This window comes from Notothenia coriiceps, unplaced genomic scaffold (assembly GCF_000735185.1).
Source record: "Notothenia coriiceps isolate Sejong01 unplaced genomic scaffold, NC01 NC01_scaffold00024822, whole genome shotgun sequence".
In the NCBI taxonomy this organism is placed as follows: domain Eukaryota; kingdom Metazoa; phylum Chordata; class Actinopteri; order Perciformes; family Nototheniidae; genus Notothenia; species Notothenia coriiceps.
In genome coordinates this window covers 118736-138715 of record NW_011357523.1, presented here as the reverse complement: position 1 = coordinate 138715, position 19980 = coordinate 118736, and the positions used below count along the sequence as shown (strand labels likewise).

At 39.4% G+C, this 19980-nt stretch overlaps 1 protein-coding gene across 1 annotated transcript in view; it reads left to right on the top strand.

Annotated features, from left to right (window-relative positions):
* The first annotated feature begins 2153 nt into the window (after positions 1-2153).
* The window catches only part of vav3 (vav guanine nucleotide exchange factor 3), an 83674-nt gene continuing 65847 nt past the window's right edge, over positions 2154-19980 (top strand). The window contains exons 1-2 of the mRNA XM_010783164.1: positions 2154-2527; positions 16939-17055. Coding sequence (XP_010781466.1) covers positions 2321-2527; positions 16939-17055 — 324 coding nt within the window. The 5' untranslated portion in view covers positions 2154-2320. The remainder of the gene's footprint in view (positions 2528-16938; positions 17056-19980) is intronic.

The window sequence follows — 19980 nt, the reverse complement described above, 5'->3', positions numbered from 1 at the left end:
CACATTCTTGGCCACATTCTCATCGCCACTCTGTATGTTTGGGCTATGCTACGCAATAAACTGGCACCTTGTAAAGCTAAAGGCGGCTTGCGCATACCATTATGAACCAACATGCTGCCATTACCATACAGAGCCTAAGGCTGAACTTCAGGGAGAAACGCTGGTCTGTTGAATGGCAAGCATTTATGAATCCAGGCCTTGATATATTTATTTTTACAGTGCATTAGGCTATTTGTAAGTTACATTGATAATTAGCTTTCAAGGTGAGTTAGTTGGTAGATCATCCAAATGTAGAATGTAATTTGCATTTCCATTTAATAACAATTAAACAACAATTCCTCCATAAGTAAAGATTAATAAAAGAGTCTCTATCCATCAAGGTCAAGTGCTTTAACTGGTGGTGGCTGGAATAAATGACCTGGCCTCGTGAACTTCCAACAAATATTTAAAAATTGAATCTGTATTCACAAATTCATCAAAACATGGGAAGGATTTACTTCAATTGAGGGAACACATTATATAATGTGCACACAAATTAGTATAGTGCGGCCTTAATGCAGTACATATCTATATATATCTTTTATATTTCCCTCTGCCAGGCTCCACACATTACAGAGCAATTTAAAGCGTTTAATTTGATGCTCATAAGTCTAACCAGAGATGTCAGCATGCAGCAGAATCTGAGGAGAGTTTCCTCATTTATTCACAGAAGCAATAAGAGATAAAGCCAGCTTCAGTTGGACCATATATTGGCTCAGTCACACCAATCATGCTCTTAGTGAAATGATAAGAAGCCAGCATGCATTTGCAAAATCATTATGTTAGAAATGTTAATTCTTGCCTCTTTCTTGGCTATGATTGTGTGAAAATACTGTCATTAACACATAAATCTTTGTTCTCAAACCATAAATGCAAACATATTGTATTGGACAAATATGTAAATGTGTCATCTATAAATGGCAAGTTAGAATGGAAGTAGTGAAAACAGAAGTAGGTTTTGTTTACTTTCTCCAAAACAGAGGAAACAATTGAAGGGGTGGTAATCTCAAAGTGGAAATGGCTGTAGATAAGGACCTTATTGGTGTTTGATTGCAGAAAGTGATACCATTACTTTAATAGAGACAGTTTGGGGTAATAGGCTAACACAGATTGGGAACCAACGGGGACTTAATGGCTGTGTCATTTTGTGGGCTTCTTGGAAAATACAGTCAGTAAATCCAATTAAAAACAACTTTCCATACGACTATGTATTGTCCAACAGCCTTTTGGCGTCAAAATAAGAACTTGTTGCTTGAATTTAATTTCAAGACAACTCAATAAAGAAGTAATTCAGCTTGTATTGTACGTCTTTGATATTGGCAGTGTTACAGTGTTTATATTTTTTAACAGAACAAATTGGACTCAGCTAAAATGAAATTCCACTTTACCAAAAAGTAAATAACACACATCTGGATTTTTGCAACAAATATTCCTCCTGGACTAATGATTCACTCATGCAAATGTAAGGTACAGAGTTCTGGTAAAAACATCCGATATGCATCACTAAACAGGAGAAGCAGCCATTTATTTACATACGAAAATAACACAGTTTTAAGGTGTCACCTAACCTGTCATTTAATGATGCTGCAGTAAAATTTGATCATATAATAAGAAGATATACCATAATATACGTGCACAATTATACACTGCCTTTTACTTAATTCAATTCATAGGAAGTTATAAAACTGTACTTCATATACTTAAATGGCAACTGATGAGTTACAATTGGTTTATGATAAAGTTTGTTAACCATTAATTGACAAGCCCTATTTTTATAATCCCTGGAGTATTTGCATACAGAGAGGAACTTGGACATATTTGATCATATTAGCTGTACAAAATAACGAAAATGAATGCATACAATTGAGGAAAAGCATGTTTTTCCACAGCAGCATATTATGTGTTCTGTACTAAGTATTTAGTTGTTATATATTTACTGTAATTTCATATACTAAGAGCCTATGGATGACAAGCGGAAGAGGTGAGGAACTGTGTGAGGGGGAGGGAAGAGAGACATTGAGAAACACTGAGTGAGAGAGTGTGTGTATGTGGGTGTGTGAGTGAGAGAGCGAGAGAGGAAGAGTGCAGGGTGCGCTCCATCCACAGCCTCAGCACACCGGACTCATCCTCCACCAGCTGTGCTCCAGTTCCGTTTTCATCGGCTTTTACAGTTGGCGGATATAGCATGGATACGATTTAAGACACACTACTGAGCCGTGAGCAGTTTCACTTGCTAAAAACATCTTATTCTCTTAAAGCTCGTCCCACAGAAGTCACAATAATGATGGAGTATTGGAGGCAATGCGCGCTGTGGTTAATAAACTGCAAGGTGCTTGCAGCTAACCACCGGGTTACATGGGAGTCTGCTCAGGTATTTGACTTGGCTCAGACTCTCCGGGATGGAGTCCTCCTGTGCCATCTGCTCAACAACCTGAGACCCCAGTCCATCAACCTAAAGGAAATCAACCTCCGACCGCAAATGTCACAGGTAAGAAACGACTGCAGACAACCCTCATCTGTCCCCGTATCCAAACTACGGCTAAGCCCCGTTGAGGGAGCGCAACCAGATATAACCAGAATGATGCTTGTTTTAAGTTTCCTTGCATCTCGGCATACATAAAAATACCCCAATGAACATGATTGAAGCAGATTCTAAATGAGAATAGCTATATTTCAAATTCGGCTTAATTTAATCCTCATATTAGGACATGTTTTCAATAAGATTTCAACTTTTTAAATCTTGGTTACTACGTTCGCTAACGCCCCCACTGCATATTTTGGTAGCGGGAAACGCTGCAAATAAGTACTCAACTCAACAAATTATACGAGTTAGAATTATCATCACTAAAGACCATTAGAGTGTGGAATATATGCCGAAGGAATACATGGATCCATCCCTCTTTGGATAGCTCATAACTGATGCTTATTGACTTAAGTACATTTGACATTAAGCAGAAAACACAAAATTGCCAAATAACTGAACGAGATTTGGTTGACATCTATTTGGTCATTTTAGCGCTATAAATAAATCATAATTTGAGCGAAACTGACGAAAAACTGACTTTCTTTAAACATTTGACTTCATCCTGTAAATTGAGTAACTTATAGTAACTGTTGGACAATGTTGGTCAACACTGAACCGTTATGTGCACAGAGCCCCTCAATCTGCCCTCTATAGGTGATGTAGAGACACAGGCAATAGAGGTTAGGTGGTGATGAGGCTTTGTTGTGGGCTATCACAAAGAAGTGTATTCATTTTATAGGATTAACATTAATTTATATCCAGGTTTTTTTAATGAAATACTTTCTATTATATTATTATTGAGAATTCATGCAAATAGGCTATTTGTTTGACTTGCCTGACAACATGACGGAACAAAGGCAATTATAATCTCATGACTGGTTGTTTGATTGTGTATTCATTTGTAGCAATATTACAAAAATAGCTTATTCAATTAACTCTTAGTTTACCACAAACACATCCCTCTACTACTGCTATAAATCCCCGAAATGATAGATAAATAGATATAGATAGATAAATAGATGGATGGATAGATACTGCGGAAAGAAAGAGGGTTATCTGTGTCTACATGGCTCCTGTTTGTCAGGTACCATCTGCTTCCATAACAGGACAGCCTGAGCCTTTGCCAGATTAATATTCTCCTTCATAACAGTGAGTCTGGGTGTCTGGCTCGGTGTCAACAGTGAGATAGACACTCACCTACTGAGCCAGCAGACCTGCAAAGATAGACTAACTATAACACACACACACACACACACACACACACACACACACACACACACACACACACACACATAGTGTATTATGATGTGATGGATGCCCTAATGCTCTCATCTGATGCAAAACAGATGATAAAAGTTTGAATATCATACTATCATATAAATGGATATGCTGCACAACCAATGGGGAAAGGGGGATTAGGCCTTTTTCCTTGAACAAACACATACACTCACTGTTACAGTGAGATGGTATAGGTCCAGGATATGCACAATCTTATTGGGTATCCATTCAACCTGAGCACCAGGGTCAAGGAGACAATTTAAAAACGCATAGAGGACTTTAATGTCATCAATGGCAATGGAAATCAACTGTCAGAGGATCTGTTACTCGAAGATTCAGAGAAAACTAGATTGGGACTGTAAGCGGAGAAGCGGATTGGTCAATTTACTCTTAGAAGTTGCGCTAGCACCAATGCAATTACTGATTATGAGACATCAATAGGCCAGTGTTTGCTGTCAATCATGACATAATAACACACAGAGCTGCCATGCTTTGAGCGGTTGTTACCCATTCTAACGCTCAATGCCTGTACTGGCCTGGCACAGTCTGGGTTATTTATAGGCAGAGTTTGTTTTATGCATGGCTGAATGGCTTACTCACACAGGGCAGTGATGAAGCTATTCAGGGGTAAATTAGCATCAGTAGTAGGCTCAAGCACAGTCAAATACATTTACAAAGTGCATGCAAGTTCACGTTTGTGGCAGCACTTCTTTAAGTGCTAAGGTCAGTGTGAGGTTTTTAAGTGGTGATAGCCTACTATCGTTCCCTACATCAACCATTGTGGTTATAACTTCTCATGTCTGCTGTTTATTGTATCAAAAAAACACATTTGATCTGTAAAAACCTACCAGAATTTACTGTTACGATCAATAGTGGCAAAGTGTACATTGATAAACTTTATAACATTAAATCTTTTTTTTTAGAACTTTACTACTTCATATGTATGTCACTAGAGCATGACTCGGTCACTTCCCCTTTCACACACACACAAACCATGTGATTGTGGAAACCAACTCCCTCTATGAGCACTGTTCAACAAAGAAATGGGCATACACACCCACCCAGCAACTTTCCTCCCTCTGTCTCCTCCAAGTTACATTTACATAACTGAGGGCGGAGTTGCTTCCCTTTCACCTGCATAATTCATGAGGGCCGTGGCAGCTACTTTATCATTGGCCAATAATAATACACGGGATGCCACTGTGGACTCACCCATGGGACCCATGCGATGGAAAGACAAAGACAGTGAAGGGACAGAGCTACAAAGAGTCTGCCTGGCCTCCATAGACGCATCTCAGAGGACATAAAGGGCCCTGAAGGGCTAGCCCACTGCTGGGTAATTAAAGCACAAAGCATCAGAAGCTCTGGAGAATTCACATGTGTGATGTTGGCATGCTTCCCATTCTGCAACATTCATTTTGTTAGGGAGATTTGTATGTGATATAAAGTAAGTTATATCTGTTTAGACATGGGCTTATATAAGGGCAACAGAGAGCCAGCAAATTATGTAGGCAGGAAAAAAAGTGAAACGAGGATGAAATCAGACTATTTACTGCTTAAATTGTCTGTGAGCTCTTGTAGTAAAAGATGAGGAATGAAGCACTGGTTCTGTATTCAAACTATGAGCTCTTAATTTTAAACAGTAAAGCAAATGTTGTCATGCACAAAGGTCTAGTTAAGGGTTCAATGTCAGTGTTAAACTAAATATTCACCCTCTTTGATCATATTTTAGAGGACTGTAATGAACCAATTACATAGTCTAGACGCGGCGGGACCAGGGCAACTGCTGCATTCATGATCTCCTACCAGAGAAAACCCCAAAATCACCACATAATCAGTAGTTGTTTTTTGTCTAAACCAGTGAAAACGAGCGGTTTAACGTTAAGAGGAACCATGGATTGCTAATCGTGGCGCAACGAACCGACCATGTGGTCAAACATGCAGCATGCAGTCTTTCCATCCATCTGTTTCTTGAAGCATTTGGCTTGAAGTTCTGCTGAATCTCTGTTTTTACTGAGAAGACAGCAAATATATTCCATATACAGCTTGTATTACATGGGAGCAAGGATATGAAACTCCTTGAGTGGGTGTAATGCAGCTAGCAAAGGAGTGTGCAACAAACAAACTAGCTACTGTAGCAGGCTAGCAGAGAAGCAGAGAACAAGACAGCTAATGATACACTCAGTTCAAAGACACAAACAACTGCTTAATCAGTTATCATTCATTCATTCTCTTATCATTTCATTGAGATGTTAATCTTGAAACGTGCCCTGAAAGCCCTAACTTGTTAAACCTACTGTTGCCTTGTTCTTTATGACACAGAATTATAAGCTGCAGATTCAGTGAGAACAAAACCTGGCAGCTGAAAGCCTCTCACACACATCAGCCGTGAGCCTCAACATGCACAAGAAATCAGGAAATGGAATAGAGGAAGGAAGTGAAACCAAACATGCCCTCGATCAAGCTCAGACCAAAGCAATGAGATGTCAGAGACAATAAAGAGAAAAGCTGCCGCGCTCTTTACATAGCAAAAAAAAGAAAGAACACACTTTGCTCTTCATAGCACCGTCTTCAAAGACTTCACTTCATTTTGGGAAAGTGAAAGTGAGAGAAAGAGTCTGAGTAAGATCCGGGTCTAATTTTAACGAGCTCCGAGAAGTACAAAGTGTTTCAAAGAGCAACGAAGTGCATCAATGCACCGAGATACAAGAGAGACAAGGCTTCATAGATTTAACACAGATGCGATGATGTCTCAATCAACACCTTTGTGAATAGATTGCATGCTATTTTAATTATAGGATGCAGAATACAGTAGCTCATAATACATGTAATGGATGTAAGGATGTTTTTTTAAGTACATTTAAGAAAATCATGTGCAAAGAAGCCTGCTTAATTAATAACAAAATAGCCTTTTGTGCTTTTATTTTGATAGGGGCAGCAGGTGTGTTGACCAGTTGGCGAACTGATCTGATTTTGACTCTTGGAGAGTGCACATATAGTACTATTTTCCACTTTCCACATGGTGCACATGTATATTTTTTCAGGCCAAGACAAAAATCCTGTGATGTCAAACAATAAAAAAAAAAAAATCCAGCTTTACGCACAAGCACTCCATACGGCATGCTTCAAAGGCTCCAAAGCTCGCTCTTCACTCGCTAAGACAAGGGTTCGATAGAGATAGCGTGGGAGAATGAGAAAGACAGAGAGAGAATGTCTTGATTTCCCTTTTGTTAGTGCAGAATAAGACCTCTGCAAGTCATACAGGCAGATTTTGATTAAAATATAGACGTGATGTTCCAAATGTTAGCAGGTAAATATATTACTGTGTACAATATATGGCAAGGTTAGATTAGGTACTTAAGTGTAATCAAAGAGACTTAAAGACTATTGTGGGAATCCCATAGTTACATAATAAAGCAGAATAAGGTCATAGATAAGTGAAGTGTAACCATGTGAAGCGTTAAAAGAGGTTGTTAATACTTAATGCATCTCTGTGTGTGAGTGTGTGTAAACAGGCTAATTACACACTCTGATTTCTCTCTAATGCATAGTCACACTCTCAGATAAAATGCACTGTGTGTTTTCGTTATAAAACTTTAAAAAGGTTTTTCACAACCATATAACTAGATTTTCATTTAATTTCTAACCTTTATTTACCCAGGTGTATCCCATTGAGATCATTGATCTCTTTTTCAAGGGAGACCTGCTCAAGTAGGTTCCACATGAAACATTAAAACAGAACAACAAAAAGGACATCATAGAGCATCATTACAGGGATTACAATTTACAATAACTATCCAGATGAGCAGGTACCAACAGCTTCCGATTGAGTAGCATCCAACCGAGCTTTAAAAACATTTAGTGGCACCAGATTGCTCAGTTTCCATTTAATTGCAGACTATTCCAAGACAGTGGAGCTGCGCATCTAAAAGCTATCTTCCCTAAGACAGTCCTAGCAGTTGGCACATTTAATAAAACTACAGCATGCGATCTCAGGCAGTAGCCACTTACAATTCGCCGTGAGATCAGGGAGCAGATGTAGGATGGAAGTTTCCCTAACATGGCTTTGTATATAAAAATGTACCAGTGACTGAGCCTCCGTACAGTTAGCGAAGGCAAACCAACCCTTGCTTACAGGGTACAGTGATGGGTTAATGCTTTACAGTTTGTCACAAATCTCAGTGCGCTGTGATACGCAGCATCTAACTTGACCAGGCAATTGGCAGGTGCATTCATATAAATCAAATCACCATAGCATCACAGCATATCACAGGTAAAAAGGTCACAGTGACTAGCCTTTTCCTGGCCTCAAGCGAGAAACAGGACTTGTTCCTGTAGAAGAAACCTAGCCTAACCCTCAGTTCTTTAAGCAGGTTATTGACATGAAGTTAAGTGAGACAATCATCAAGCCAGATACCAAGGTATTTGTAACAGGTAACCACTTCAAGTTTTATTCCTTGCGTAGTTACAATATCTAAAACAGGCTCTGGTCTTTTAGCTTTTGAAAAGAGCATTACCTTGGTGTTATCAACATTTAAAAGAAGCTTTAGTTCAGAGAGCTGAGTCTGAATAACGTTAAAAACTGCTTGCAATTCAACACCAGCCTCCTTAATGGAGGGATCTGTACAGTACATCACGGTATCGTCCGCATAAAAATGTAAGGTTGCTCCATCGACATTTTCACCTAAACTATTGATGTAGATGGAAAATAAAAGTGGACCTAAAACAGAACCTTGAGGAACACCATTAGTAATGTTTAACCACTCAGAAGACAGCCCATCAAAATGAACACATTGGGACCTTTCAGAGAGGTAGTTCACAAACCACCCCACTGCATGGCTGGATATGCCAATACTGAGTAGCCTCTGCTTTAAGATGCGATGATCGACGGTATCAAACGCTTTGGAAAGATCAATAAACAGAGCTGCACAACTCTGCTTATTATCTAAAATATTCGTAATGTCATTCACCACTTTCATTGTCGCAGTTATGGTGCTATGTTGCTTTCTGAAACCTGACTGATGTTTACATAGGATGTCATTTATACATAAAAACTCCTTTACCTGTTCACTCACTAGGCATTCAAGAACCTTAGCCAGAACTGACAATTTAGAGATGGGCCTATAATTATTTAATAAAGACATAAGCTGACTTCCATACTTTTGGAATTGTGTTTGAGCTGAGGGAGAGGTTAAAAAGAGTAGTGAGAGGTGGAGCAATAAAATCTGCAGCTATCTTTAAAAAGAAAGGTTCTACATTATCCGGGCCAGCCGGTTTCTTAGGATCTAACTTGGTTAAAGCTTCACGAACAACATCAACAGTAAAAGGAGTAAAACTAAGGGTTTTCCAAAACACGTTTTTCAGAATCACAGACTGTGGTGTTCACAGAAGCAGAGTTAGTGACAGAATCAAACAGAGAAGATAGATAATAGCCCTCACTGGCCACCCACGTGTGATTCTGTCTCAGATTAGAGTCATAGTAAATATAAACCATTGCTTTCCTATGATTTGTTCATTTTGCTCAGTCAAACTAATGATAACTGAAATCTAACTTCAGCACTTCAAATGCAGGACCTGACATTTTAAGTGCATTTCACTGTTCAGCTGCTTTACTCAATGTCACAAAGTCTGTATGTGTTCATGAAGAATAACTTTCAGTGATAGCTATTTTCTGCCTCAGAAATGATATATTATAAAATATAAATTGGACACTAAATCTGTTCCGCTTCCTCTGCTACCTATTATCTCGTGTAGAAAATGTCCCTTTCTGGGTTGTTTCTATGGGAACAAGCAGGCATAAGAAGAGTTATTGGTCAGATTTCAGCGGCCATACTTCATACTTAACATGCTGATCTATATTGCATGCATACTAATACATTTAACCTATATTTGCATACTGATATTGCACATGCTTCAAATTGCATGTTTTAGTATGCAGTATGCGTTTGGACACAGTGCAGGAGTCCCTTGATCACTTCTTCTGAGTTACAGTGGCTCGGCTGCCCTCGTTGATTCATTCTGAAGTAGGGATTGCACCTGACAGTGTGTAAACAGCACATTACTGCAACCATGCATGCCACATTGTAGCAATGCACGGCTGCAGCGTCCCATTTAGAATTCCATTGCGGCGTAATGAAGTGGTTTGTCCCGCCGTGTCACCGTAATGACATCAATATTCATGTGCTGCTTTATGCACAGTGACGTGGATTCGGATATCTCCAAAGAAAGGAACATGTTGCACCTCTCTTGTGCACGTGCAAGGAGTGAACTGACCTTTCATTCCGTCACCAAGGTAACAAGGCTGCACCAAAGCCAACCGGTAAAGGGTACGGGCTAGTGCACATTAAAGTATAGATAACGCACATGCTGATTTTATTAGGAGATATTCAGTGGTGGGAAATCTACCTGCAATCAATGTTTATCCTGTTAGTCAATTCTGCCGTGGACGGTTCAGTTAATCACTGTTGAGTGCTCTGAAAGCTTGGAGAAAGTCAATACTGTCTGTTGTCTTTACTGGCAAACAATCATCATCATAAGTGACATTTTAAGGGTCTTAGACGAATCAGAAAGACCAGTATAATTATGAAAATTCAAATGGGAACATTATAACAAATGATAATGGCCGGCAAATGGATAATTTGCCCCCTTTCCGGCTTGATGGAAATGTCATGAAGCTATCTGGAAGACAGTGAGCAGGAAGGAATTGTAGATTTAGATCCAGATGATACCAACATATAACAATGGTCATAGCCAGAAGCAGTGTATCTGCAACCTTTTACTGTCAGGTTCACTGTAGTGGAAACCTGAAGCCAAGCGAAGTGGAGAGGACTGTATCAAACCCTACAGAAAGATGATACATAGTAGGACTCACCCTATAGATTCTGCCTAATACACATCAATGGAACGTGTATTAAACCTATTGTGTGCACAGTGCGTGGAAGACGCCTGCTTCACATTATTGACCCTGTGTCTTTTTCCAGCAGGGACACTCATTGTGAGTATAAGGCGCCCTGCTTTAAGAGACTCAGGGCGGCTGTGATGGATGACTGTTGTCTATTGGAAATAGGAATATCCTTACATGTGCGTGCAATGGAGACAGAGAGGCAAAGAGTAAGAATCATTGCAATAGCAACAGTAGCGGCTCCATATGTATGACAGAGCACACAGTGGATAAGGAAAAGCATGTACAAGTCTATATAATGTCGTTATTACTGTATACAATTCCATGGCACACAGTTTCCTTGGAGGCTTGCCAGAAAAACGTGGAAACATGGAATACTTTTTTGGGCCAAAAAATGACCAATTTGCAGTTTATCAGTGCAAACGTTTGAGTTAAATCCAAAAATATCAACCTTGATACTGTATTTGCTATAGCGGTCAAATACCAAACCTGAATGGACACACACATGCACACACACTCGGGTCAGAAAGCAGTTGACCAGGCTCTGTCGAGTAGCGCAGCAGAGCATTATTCACACTTTTTTAACCCAATCTTCTAAGAGGTATAAATCAGAGCAATGAGAAGGAAGAGTGGGAGGGATGCTGTCTGCTCACCATTCACGCCTCAGTGTTTGTGCATTTAGTGTGTTCATTTTATTTAGTGCGTCGAACATTTAAATTACATTCAACTCTCCAATCTGCACGTCTTTTTAAACGTCTTATTCTAGCCAATCACACAAAGCTGAGCTCAAAGTACTTGAACTGGGTTTCTATAGCGAAGAGGGTTCATATCTCACACCGTAACACTAATTCAATTCCCTTATCGGGTGGGGGGGGTGAAGTAGGCTTTGTGTATACGTCGGGGTCATCGGGGTTAAAACCAGGATTTAATAGAAAATGGCCTCTGAGACACTCAATGTGTTGTGGGGGATGTACAGAGGTGGAGTAAAGGGGGGGGGGGATGGTTTTTCCCTTATTGCCTTTTTGTCATTACTTGAAAGAATCTGAGTAAGCATTGGGACCTGCGTGCCTTTGTGAAGAGTGAAAAGGCTAATTCTGTAGTGTAGACGAGATAAATGAAAGCTTTTCGGAAAGCAACAAGGTCGGATCATCAGGACGCCAGTTTTCTGTCATCTTCAGTATTTTTTGTGACTGTTCTATTTAATTGTAGTCGATTCAGCAATTTGGGTAACCTTTATAAATGTTAATATTTGTCAGATGACTTTGAGAATATAAAGAAGGGAAATGACTGACATTTCGGTGCACCTGCAGGGTAATTATTACAATATGTTCATTTAAACACTTGCATTGTATGTGTGGTTAAATTGTAATTACAATGGGACATATGCTTATGAACCTTGTGGCAAACAGTTAATATGTGAACAAATTATACAACATATTTATTTCCTTTGAAAAGACGACTATCAGTAGCCATTTAGCGTAGCTTAGCAAAAGAGCGGGAAACAAGGGGAAAAAAGCGAACCTGTCTCTTTATAAAGATAACAGAATTCCCCTACAAGCACCTCTAAAAGATCTATAATTAATCAGTTTATCAAGAATCATCTAAACTTCATATTAACATGTTTAGGTCCACATGTTTCCATTTACTTCAAACTATAAAATAATGCTTTTAGCCCACAATTACTTAAAATACTGAATGGAAGGATTAGAAGGGCGGCGTAGAGCTATATCCTAGAAATACAGATGACTTTTACACCAATCTTCTCATCACCTAAAGAGTGAGGTAACGAATGAGCCAAACTCCTGAAAAAACAGAATAGTCCTAACAGGAAATGGGAGAAGATAAAGGAGAGATAAAGACGCTGTCACCAACTAGACGGGGATATTCAGAGTCACGAAAATGACTGGAAAAAGTGAGTGGAAAGAACATATGCATGCTACGTCAGTGTTCTTCAGTCATGTGAAGTTGTGAACCAAGTCTTTATTCCAACCAAACAAGCAGCTCATTTCACGGTTCAGCACACCTTACACCAGAGAGGACACACTATAAAGTCATTGAGCACACTTGCTGGAATGAAAAGCTGCTGACCACTGTAATTCTGACAATATTCCATTAAGATAAGTAAGCTGATGGCTGTCTGCTGGGATGACCCCCACCTCCGTCTGAGAGAGCAGCAGCACTGTCGTCAGCGCCAGCAGACCTACGCTCATTTCCTGGTTACACAGCTGAGAGAAGCTCCAACGTGACATGGATGTGACCTGAAGGCTTGGATTTTAATATGTCACCCGCTGGTTACGCTTTAAAGCATCTTGATAAAACGGATTTACATTGTGTCAGTCACTTTGGACACAAAATCTCAGGGGTTTAAAACTGACAGATATCGTAGTGACTTTTTTTCTGATTACATTGCTTGAAATTCTCTCTTTGGTTTCCCACTCTGCTGTCAGTAAAACTATAGGAGACTCAGACGGATAGAAGAGCTTTTAACTACCAAATTAGACAGGCGCATCATCCATTTGATTGCCATTAATTGACGCTCAACAAGGTTTAAGCATCGAGATGGCCAATCTCTGGCTGCGTTTCATTGCTTAGATCTATGAGAGAACAAGAGCAGGATTTCATTAAGCTCCACAATACACACGGGGGCCATAAAAAGGCTCCAGCTTGTTGCTATGGAGCTTTGACTTGTATCAAGGAATACATAAGCAGAAACTGGATACTGATTGTGGATACAGAGCACGACCTGGTTTATATCAGTGCACAGCAGCGAGAGGGCTCGTCTTACAGGAATATTTTGGGCCTAATATTCCAGATGGTTGGTCTTCAAGATACAATTTGTGGGATTTTAAGCCCTGCCTACGTCAGTCGTGTTTATGCTATTCATGTTCATCCTAGACGTGTGTTTGGAGCTTCCTGCTGAGATGTTACATCATAATCCATCCTTAATTCCTTTTTCTTTACGGTGCAGTTATTAGTAGGTACCATTGAAATGCAGAAATAGGTAACACTGTTGGTTATATTTGCCTCGGATTTAGTACAATTTCACACATAACGTAAAGAAGCATGTCAAAAAGGACCACCTGCATTTGTTTAATTATATTTCTTATATTTAGTAGTGGGATGGGGGCTTGTGACTGCTAAAACGACTTAATTGGAAAGCCGTTTCTTCATTTTCTTGTCATTATTCTATCGTTTTCTTTTGTACTATAATGTTTGTTTGTTACACCCCAGCGTACACCATAGGCCAAATAATTCTGTGTATCAGTGATAATAATAATATAATTCCAAGGCAAAATTCTAATTAATTCTTGAATAATTCACAAATGAGCATGAATAGAATAGCAAAAACACCTACACATAAGTATTTGTTTAGGTGTGCAAGCCGATACAGATGTGCAAACAAACACACACTGACACACGCCCAAACACATGAGGCCATTGACTTCTTGAGCCCCAGAGAGTAACTAGTGCAGAAGAAAAGCTGAACAGTCACTGGTTGCCTCATGCAGCTACACTCTTGTTAATACAATCCCCCTTGTACTGTCTTCAGCTCAGTGTAGCAGAGACACTGCCTCTCATATGCGCTCTGTGGAGCTGCTTCCCTCAGATAATATGCTGAGGTTCTCTGGGAATCTCCAGAGACTCCAGGCAGACAAGATATGCTTGTCTGATCAAAGAAAGTGATGTGTACAAGTGTAAACATTCAATATTATCCACTCTCTACTTGCTCGTTGCTCCACGCTGCCTCTTATCTGGAGCTCACTGGTTGGGGGCTTTTCCCTCTTTTGTGAATCCATCTGTAAAGCATAATTCAATCGGAGTGGAGAAGCATTTCATATTTGATGCAGGGACATGCGCTGGACTGACAAATCTGATTTTGCTTTGCACCACGAGGGCGAAGGTGTGTTATGAATAACAGAATATGTCCGACGGCTCCTTCTCCAGAACCGTTTGTTTTTCAGGATGACACTGACTGAATTATTAAAGCTTGTTAAGTTTAGGTTGTCAGACATGATTACAGTCAGGCGTTTGGACGCCACAGATTAACAGTATGGCAAAGGGTTATGCTCTTTTTAAGAAACAGGAAAGGGCTAATGAAATCCATTTCCTGTAAACTTGTTACCCAAGAGGAAAAAAAAGAAGAAGGAAATGATGATGTTGAAGCCTTGTGATATGGAAACATATCTCTGGAAAAATTAAAATGGGGTTGGACAGTAAAAGATGTACTGTAGATGCAGTAAATTCATGTAATTTAAAAGAGGCCATATTAAGCTCTTTTGGGGTTTTCCCTTTCCTGTAGTGTGTTTTTGTGCATGTAAATGGTCAGCAAAGGCTACAATCCCAAAGTTCCCTCCAGACGCACTTTCTTTCCCACACACTAGCGCTCCAACACATTGTACGTGATAGGTTAAGGGGCGGGACATCTCTAAGCGGTTGACCGGCCAGCTAACCAATCAGAGCAGTCTGGGCTCTGGTTTCAGACAGAGGGTGAAAGAGGTGCTACAGCACAGGCAGTATGAGGAAGATAAATACCTGTTTGAACATTAAAACATTGAAACATGTCACAGTAGAGACACTAAATACAAATATGAAACATATACAGGGCCCCTTTAATCTATAGACATAATGAGAAATAAATAACTGAAAAATGCTGCCTTATGAACCATTGAATTGAAAATTGTATTCACGTTGCAGATAATATTTAAACTTCCCTGCACATTTCACCATAACTTTGATGCTTCAATTCTTTTTCTGGCACTGTTGGAGTCCCCCTTTGTATGTACAGCGATCCAGTGTTTTTACTTGTCGTTGTTCAGTTCAGATGCCACGCCCTTTACTGGTGCTGCACTAATGCCTCACTGCTCAAATGCAAAAAGCCACAACCACACAGTTGGTTTTGCATTGGGTGCCTTTGCGTTGGCTTTGATATGCTCTTGTCTCTGTACCCTTCACTGTCAATATTGACCAAAAGCATTGTCATCATGCAAGCATGACTTTGCATGAAGCCACATTTATAATGTGTAATGAAAGCTGAACTATACCTACTCTAAATATTTGGGTAACATTTGAAACATTGCATCATCTAATCTCTCTAACATGGAATTGTACAACAGTGCTTAACAATGAAGAACTATAAAACATGTCTTTCACCAGTACGATTTTTGTTCCATCCTGTAACAACTACAGGAAGGCTAATGGGCGTAAGTCAGAGATATTACCCGTTAGCTAACCACCTTATGTTGCCACCTTTCCCTCCAATGAACTTTCTTCCTACCACACTACATAAAGACGGCGTAACACCTCAGAAAACCATATTTAATCCTGTGATTCTACCCCCAGTTTTCTCAGTTGCATTGGTGTTGTTAGGCAACCCTCAGAGATAACTGCAGCATAATTTGGATAAATTGTTTCTGGATGAAGCCCCCTTAACATCATTAGCAGAAGATGTAGATTGCAGACAAGGCAGAAAAATACAGTCAGAAAATGACCTTGTTTATTAGAGGAGTGACTTATTGATTATTTGATTTAATCTTCATGGGTCAAGGTTCACCCATAGCTGCAATTAAGCTCAGGGAGAATACACAATTATCTGAGGAAGAGCTTCCTGCCCTTTTATTGTCAGCAACAAGCTTCTTACACTCTATGGAAATGAGACCATGACTCAAATGGAAGTGTCATAACGTCAAGATACATTTAGATTCATATTTTACCCTAACAGACAACTCAAGTTATTATGAAAGCTTTTATATCTACAATTATTTTCTTCCCTTTTGTATTTCAAAAATAAATATATTTTATATTTAACACTGTATACTGAAAATATAAGGAAAGAAAGAAAGACAAATCTGCTTTACCAGTAGGAATTAATAAGATTTCTGCCTTTCTCTCCCTTTACTGTCTCAAGTTATCTCTTTTTTTAGTACACACCACTCCACTGTCTTATTTGAACAGGAAATACATCAATGTAATGAAACAACATGCTCTCATGGCGCCTTTAAACACAGATCCATCTATGTTTTATAGCTGTGGTCCTCAAGTGTGACGCAGGTGATGCTAGTGAGGACCTGCGTAGGTCCTCACTAGCAGGCAACCAGAATGAAAGTTAACATGCAGAACAGAAAAACAGAAGTACCTGAACCCTTTCAAAAAAACACACGTCGCTCACAGATGAACCCTTTCTGTCTTCCCAATACAGTTCCTGTGCCTGAAGAACATCAGGACTTTCCTGGCAGCATGCAGTGACATATTCGGGATGAAGAAAAGCGAGCTGTTCGAGGCCTTTGACCTTTTTGACGTCAGGGACTTTGGAAAGGTAAGACAGGGTTGCTCTGCGACACATGTTGAGGTTTCATTCCTGTTGAGGAAAGCCCATCCACCCTCACTGTGTTTGCCAAGTGTCAAACTGAATAACTTTACAAATTACGGAGCTTAGTGAGAAATATTGATCAGTGGAAGAGCTTCTTTCTTCTTGGACTTTTTTAATTATGACCAAGGTCTCATGCATCTGCTGCCTTTATCCATTTTGGTTATTTTAATCTCTCACTGTCAAAACTGTTAAAATGGCTTCTGGCTCCTGTCTACAATCTCATTACTTGATGTTCTTACTGGCATTGCTAGTGCTAATCAACACAGTCTGAGGCCATGTTGAAGCTTTCATCACACTCCAAGCTGATGCTGAAGTCAGCAACATGACCCGGCAGATTTAACGGCTTCCTCTCATTAGAGTGAATACTCCCTGGCGTACTGACTTTATGAGGGGTTAAAAGTCTGGCCTCTTGTTCATTACTTTGATAGGACTCAGCTTGTAGCGCTGTGAAACTGTCTGCTGCTCTTTGACAGCCCGGAAAGTCCCCAGGGGGCTAACTTAGAAATAAAACTTAGAAATCAGAGGAGGCTACTGGACCATAAACAATGTTAGCAGTTTATTAGAAAACATGGATCCTACTTCAGCAACACAACCAATGAAAATGATTGTCATCATATCCATATCAGGACTGAACCACAGACTTTCATATCTGATTTATAATAAAAAGGAACTGTACACTTATTTCCTCTGGAGAGTACTTCCTTATTTGGCAATTATGAGAGACGAATATAACAAACATAAAACCACATACTGCATTATGGAAAAAAATACTGAATGATTGCTTTATGGAAATAAATGAAGTACGTTATTATGTGATGAATGGAAACAAAACTTGACGGAAATGACGGAGAATGAAATTTCCACAATAATGAAGAGTGGCAAGCTTTTGTTCAATATGCGTCGGTCATCTGACCAAAGTTAAATCATCCTACTTACAGCATCTGTTCATTTCTCAGAAAAGTATTGGCCTAATCATTTTGTTTCCATTAGAGGTTGACTTAATTGTTTAATATCCACTAAAAAAAACTTTTACTACTTAATGAAGCCTTTGACTTACAAATGATATGTTAATATGATCCCTCAGATGAACTTCTGATGATGTAATATGTAGAGTAGAAAAGACGCTTACAATAGCCTACAATGCACAGCATATATTATGAAATTTTTTTTCTAAGACTAGACAAGGGAAAATGAGAGAGGATTATTTATGGTCAAGAGTCCCTTTTATCCATACTTGAATGCTCATCTTTGCTGGCGTGCCAAGCTTAATTACTTACAGGCCGAGAGCGTTAACTCATATATTCTTTAAGTCTTCTTCAATTAAAACGCAAGTTTCTGCTGGCAAGCTTCTTTCTTTGCCCTTACAGGAAAAATATTTTCTGAGAAAAAAAAATAGGAAAGGACCAACAGTGTCTTAGTGAATTACTGTAGGATATGCAAATATACATCTTTACCCTTATTTCTGAGAAACCCAAATAATTTTTTCCTCTTTATGATTTGCATGAATGTGCTTTTCTATTCAATTTTCAGCCCCAGGCTTATAGGATGAAGCTTCCAGTGTAAAAGCTCATATATACATAGTTAATCACTACCATGTCTACACAGTCTGAGGAACTTCCCAATAATTAAATAGTTTGATGAGAAGATTGATACTCTGTACCCTACAGCAAATATGGTTAGCTTAAGCCAGTGGTTCTCAAAGTGGGGGGCGCTCCCCCCCTGGGGGACGCAGAGGCATGACAGCGAGAGACCAGGAGGAAAAATAGCACTTGACCCCTGCTTACACCTATATGCCGTGAGCTGATTATCGAGCCTTCATAGTTGTAAATGTTCAAACTTAAATGGGACACAATACTAACCATTCGTGTAGCAGAGGGCGGGAGACTGTAAGCATAGGCGTATAACATGACTAATTGAAGAAGCGAACTTTTACAGTTTTTTTTCTAGTTAGTTAGAGTTAGTTCTTTTACATATAAGTTCTTTTTTTCTATCTAAACTTTTTGAATCGATACATTAATTACAAATTAATAAATTTAAGTCATAATATTCATTTCTTATTTCGATATAATTTGTTAATACAACATTTTTTTCCTTATGTTTATTCTGGGTCCAAATCTTTGTCGCATAGTGTCTTTGGCTGTGCTGCTATTTGTTTGACCCGTTTTTTGCAATTCCGTGTGTTATGAAAATATAAATTGCTTCTATTTAGTTGTTTTAAGTGATGTATTACTTATAAATTAATAGTATTATTTCTTTGTTAATTTACTCGTATTTGATCTATTTGTTTCCTCTGTAGTTGACGTTATATCTCACTACACAAAATAAAAATCGATTACCAGGCGTAGAGAGGAACGAATCTCCGTGGGGTCGTGGGGCGGATTGAGCTTCGATTTTTTTACCCGAGCTTGAATTGCCGTGATGATAGCGGGATTTGGGATTTTATGTTAGACTGGATGATCGCGGACAGTTGTCGAAATGATTACTGGTCGTAATATGAAAACAAATAAATTAAACATCGTTCGTGGTGGTTACAATCATAACAAAATGTACCGAAAATTCAAGAGAATCGTCGAATCCGATTCGAATTGCCTGACGACCGAATTAGGTCACCAAGAGTTAAAAAGACAGTCCCCGGCGGGGGTAAACCTCTTTTTTTCGTTTCAGCCCGGGGCGGTTGTGTTTTATTCGAGTCTCGAGTCACCGCCGCCCGATCTCTAATTAGAAAACCCCCAACGAACACCCCCCTCGAACTCGCAAAGTATTCTCCCCACCTAGTTTGTAAATCCCATAAGCGTAATTACATGCGCGGCCAGGCGCGATCGTCACTCCTTAAAAGATGACCGTGTGAGGGGTGCGTTGTGGTGTCACACC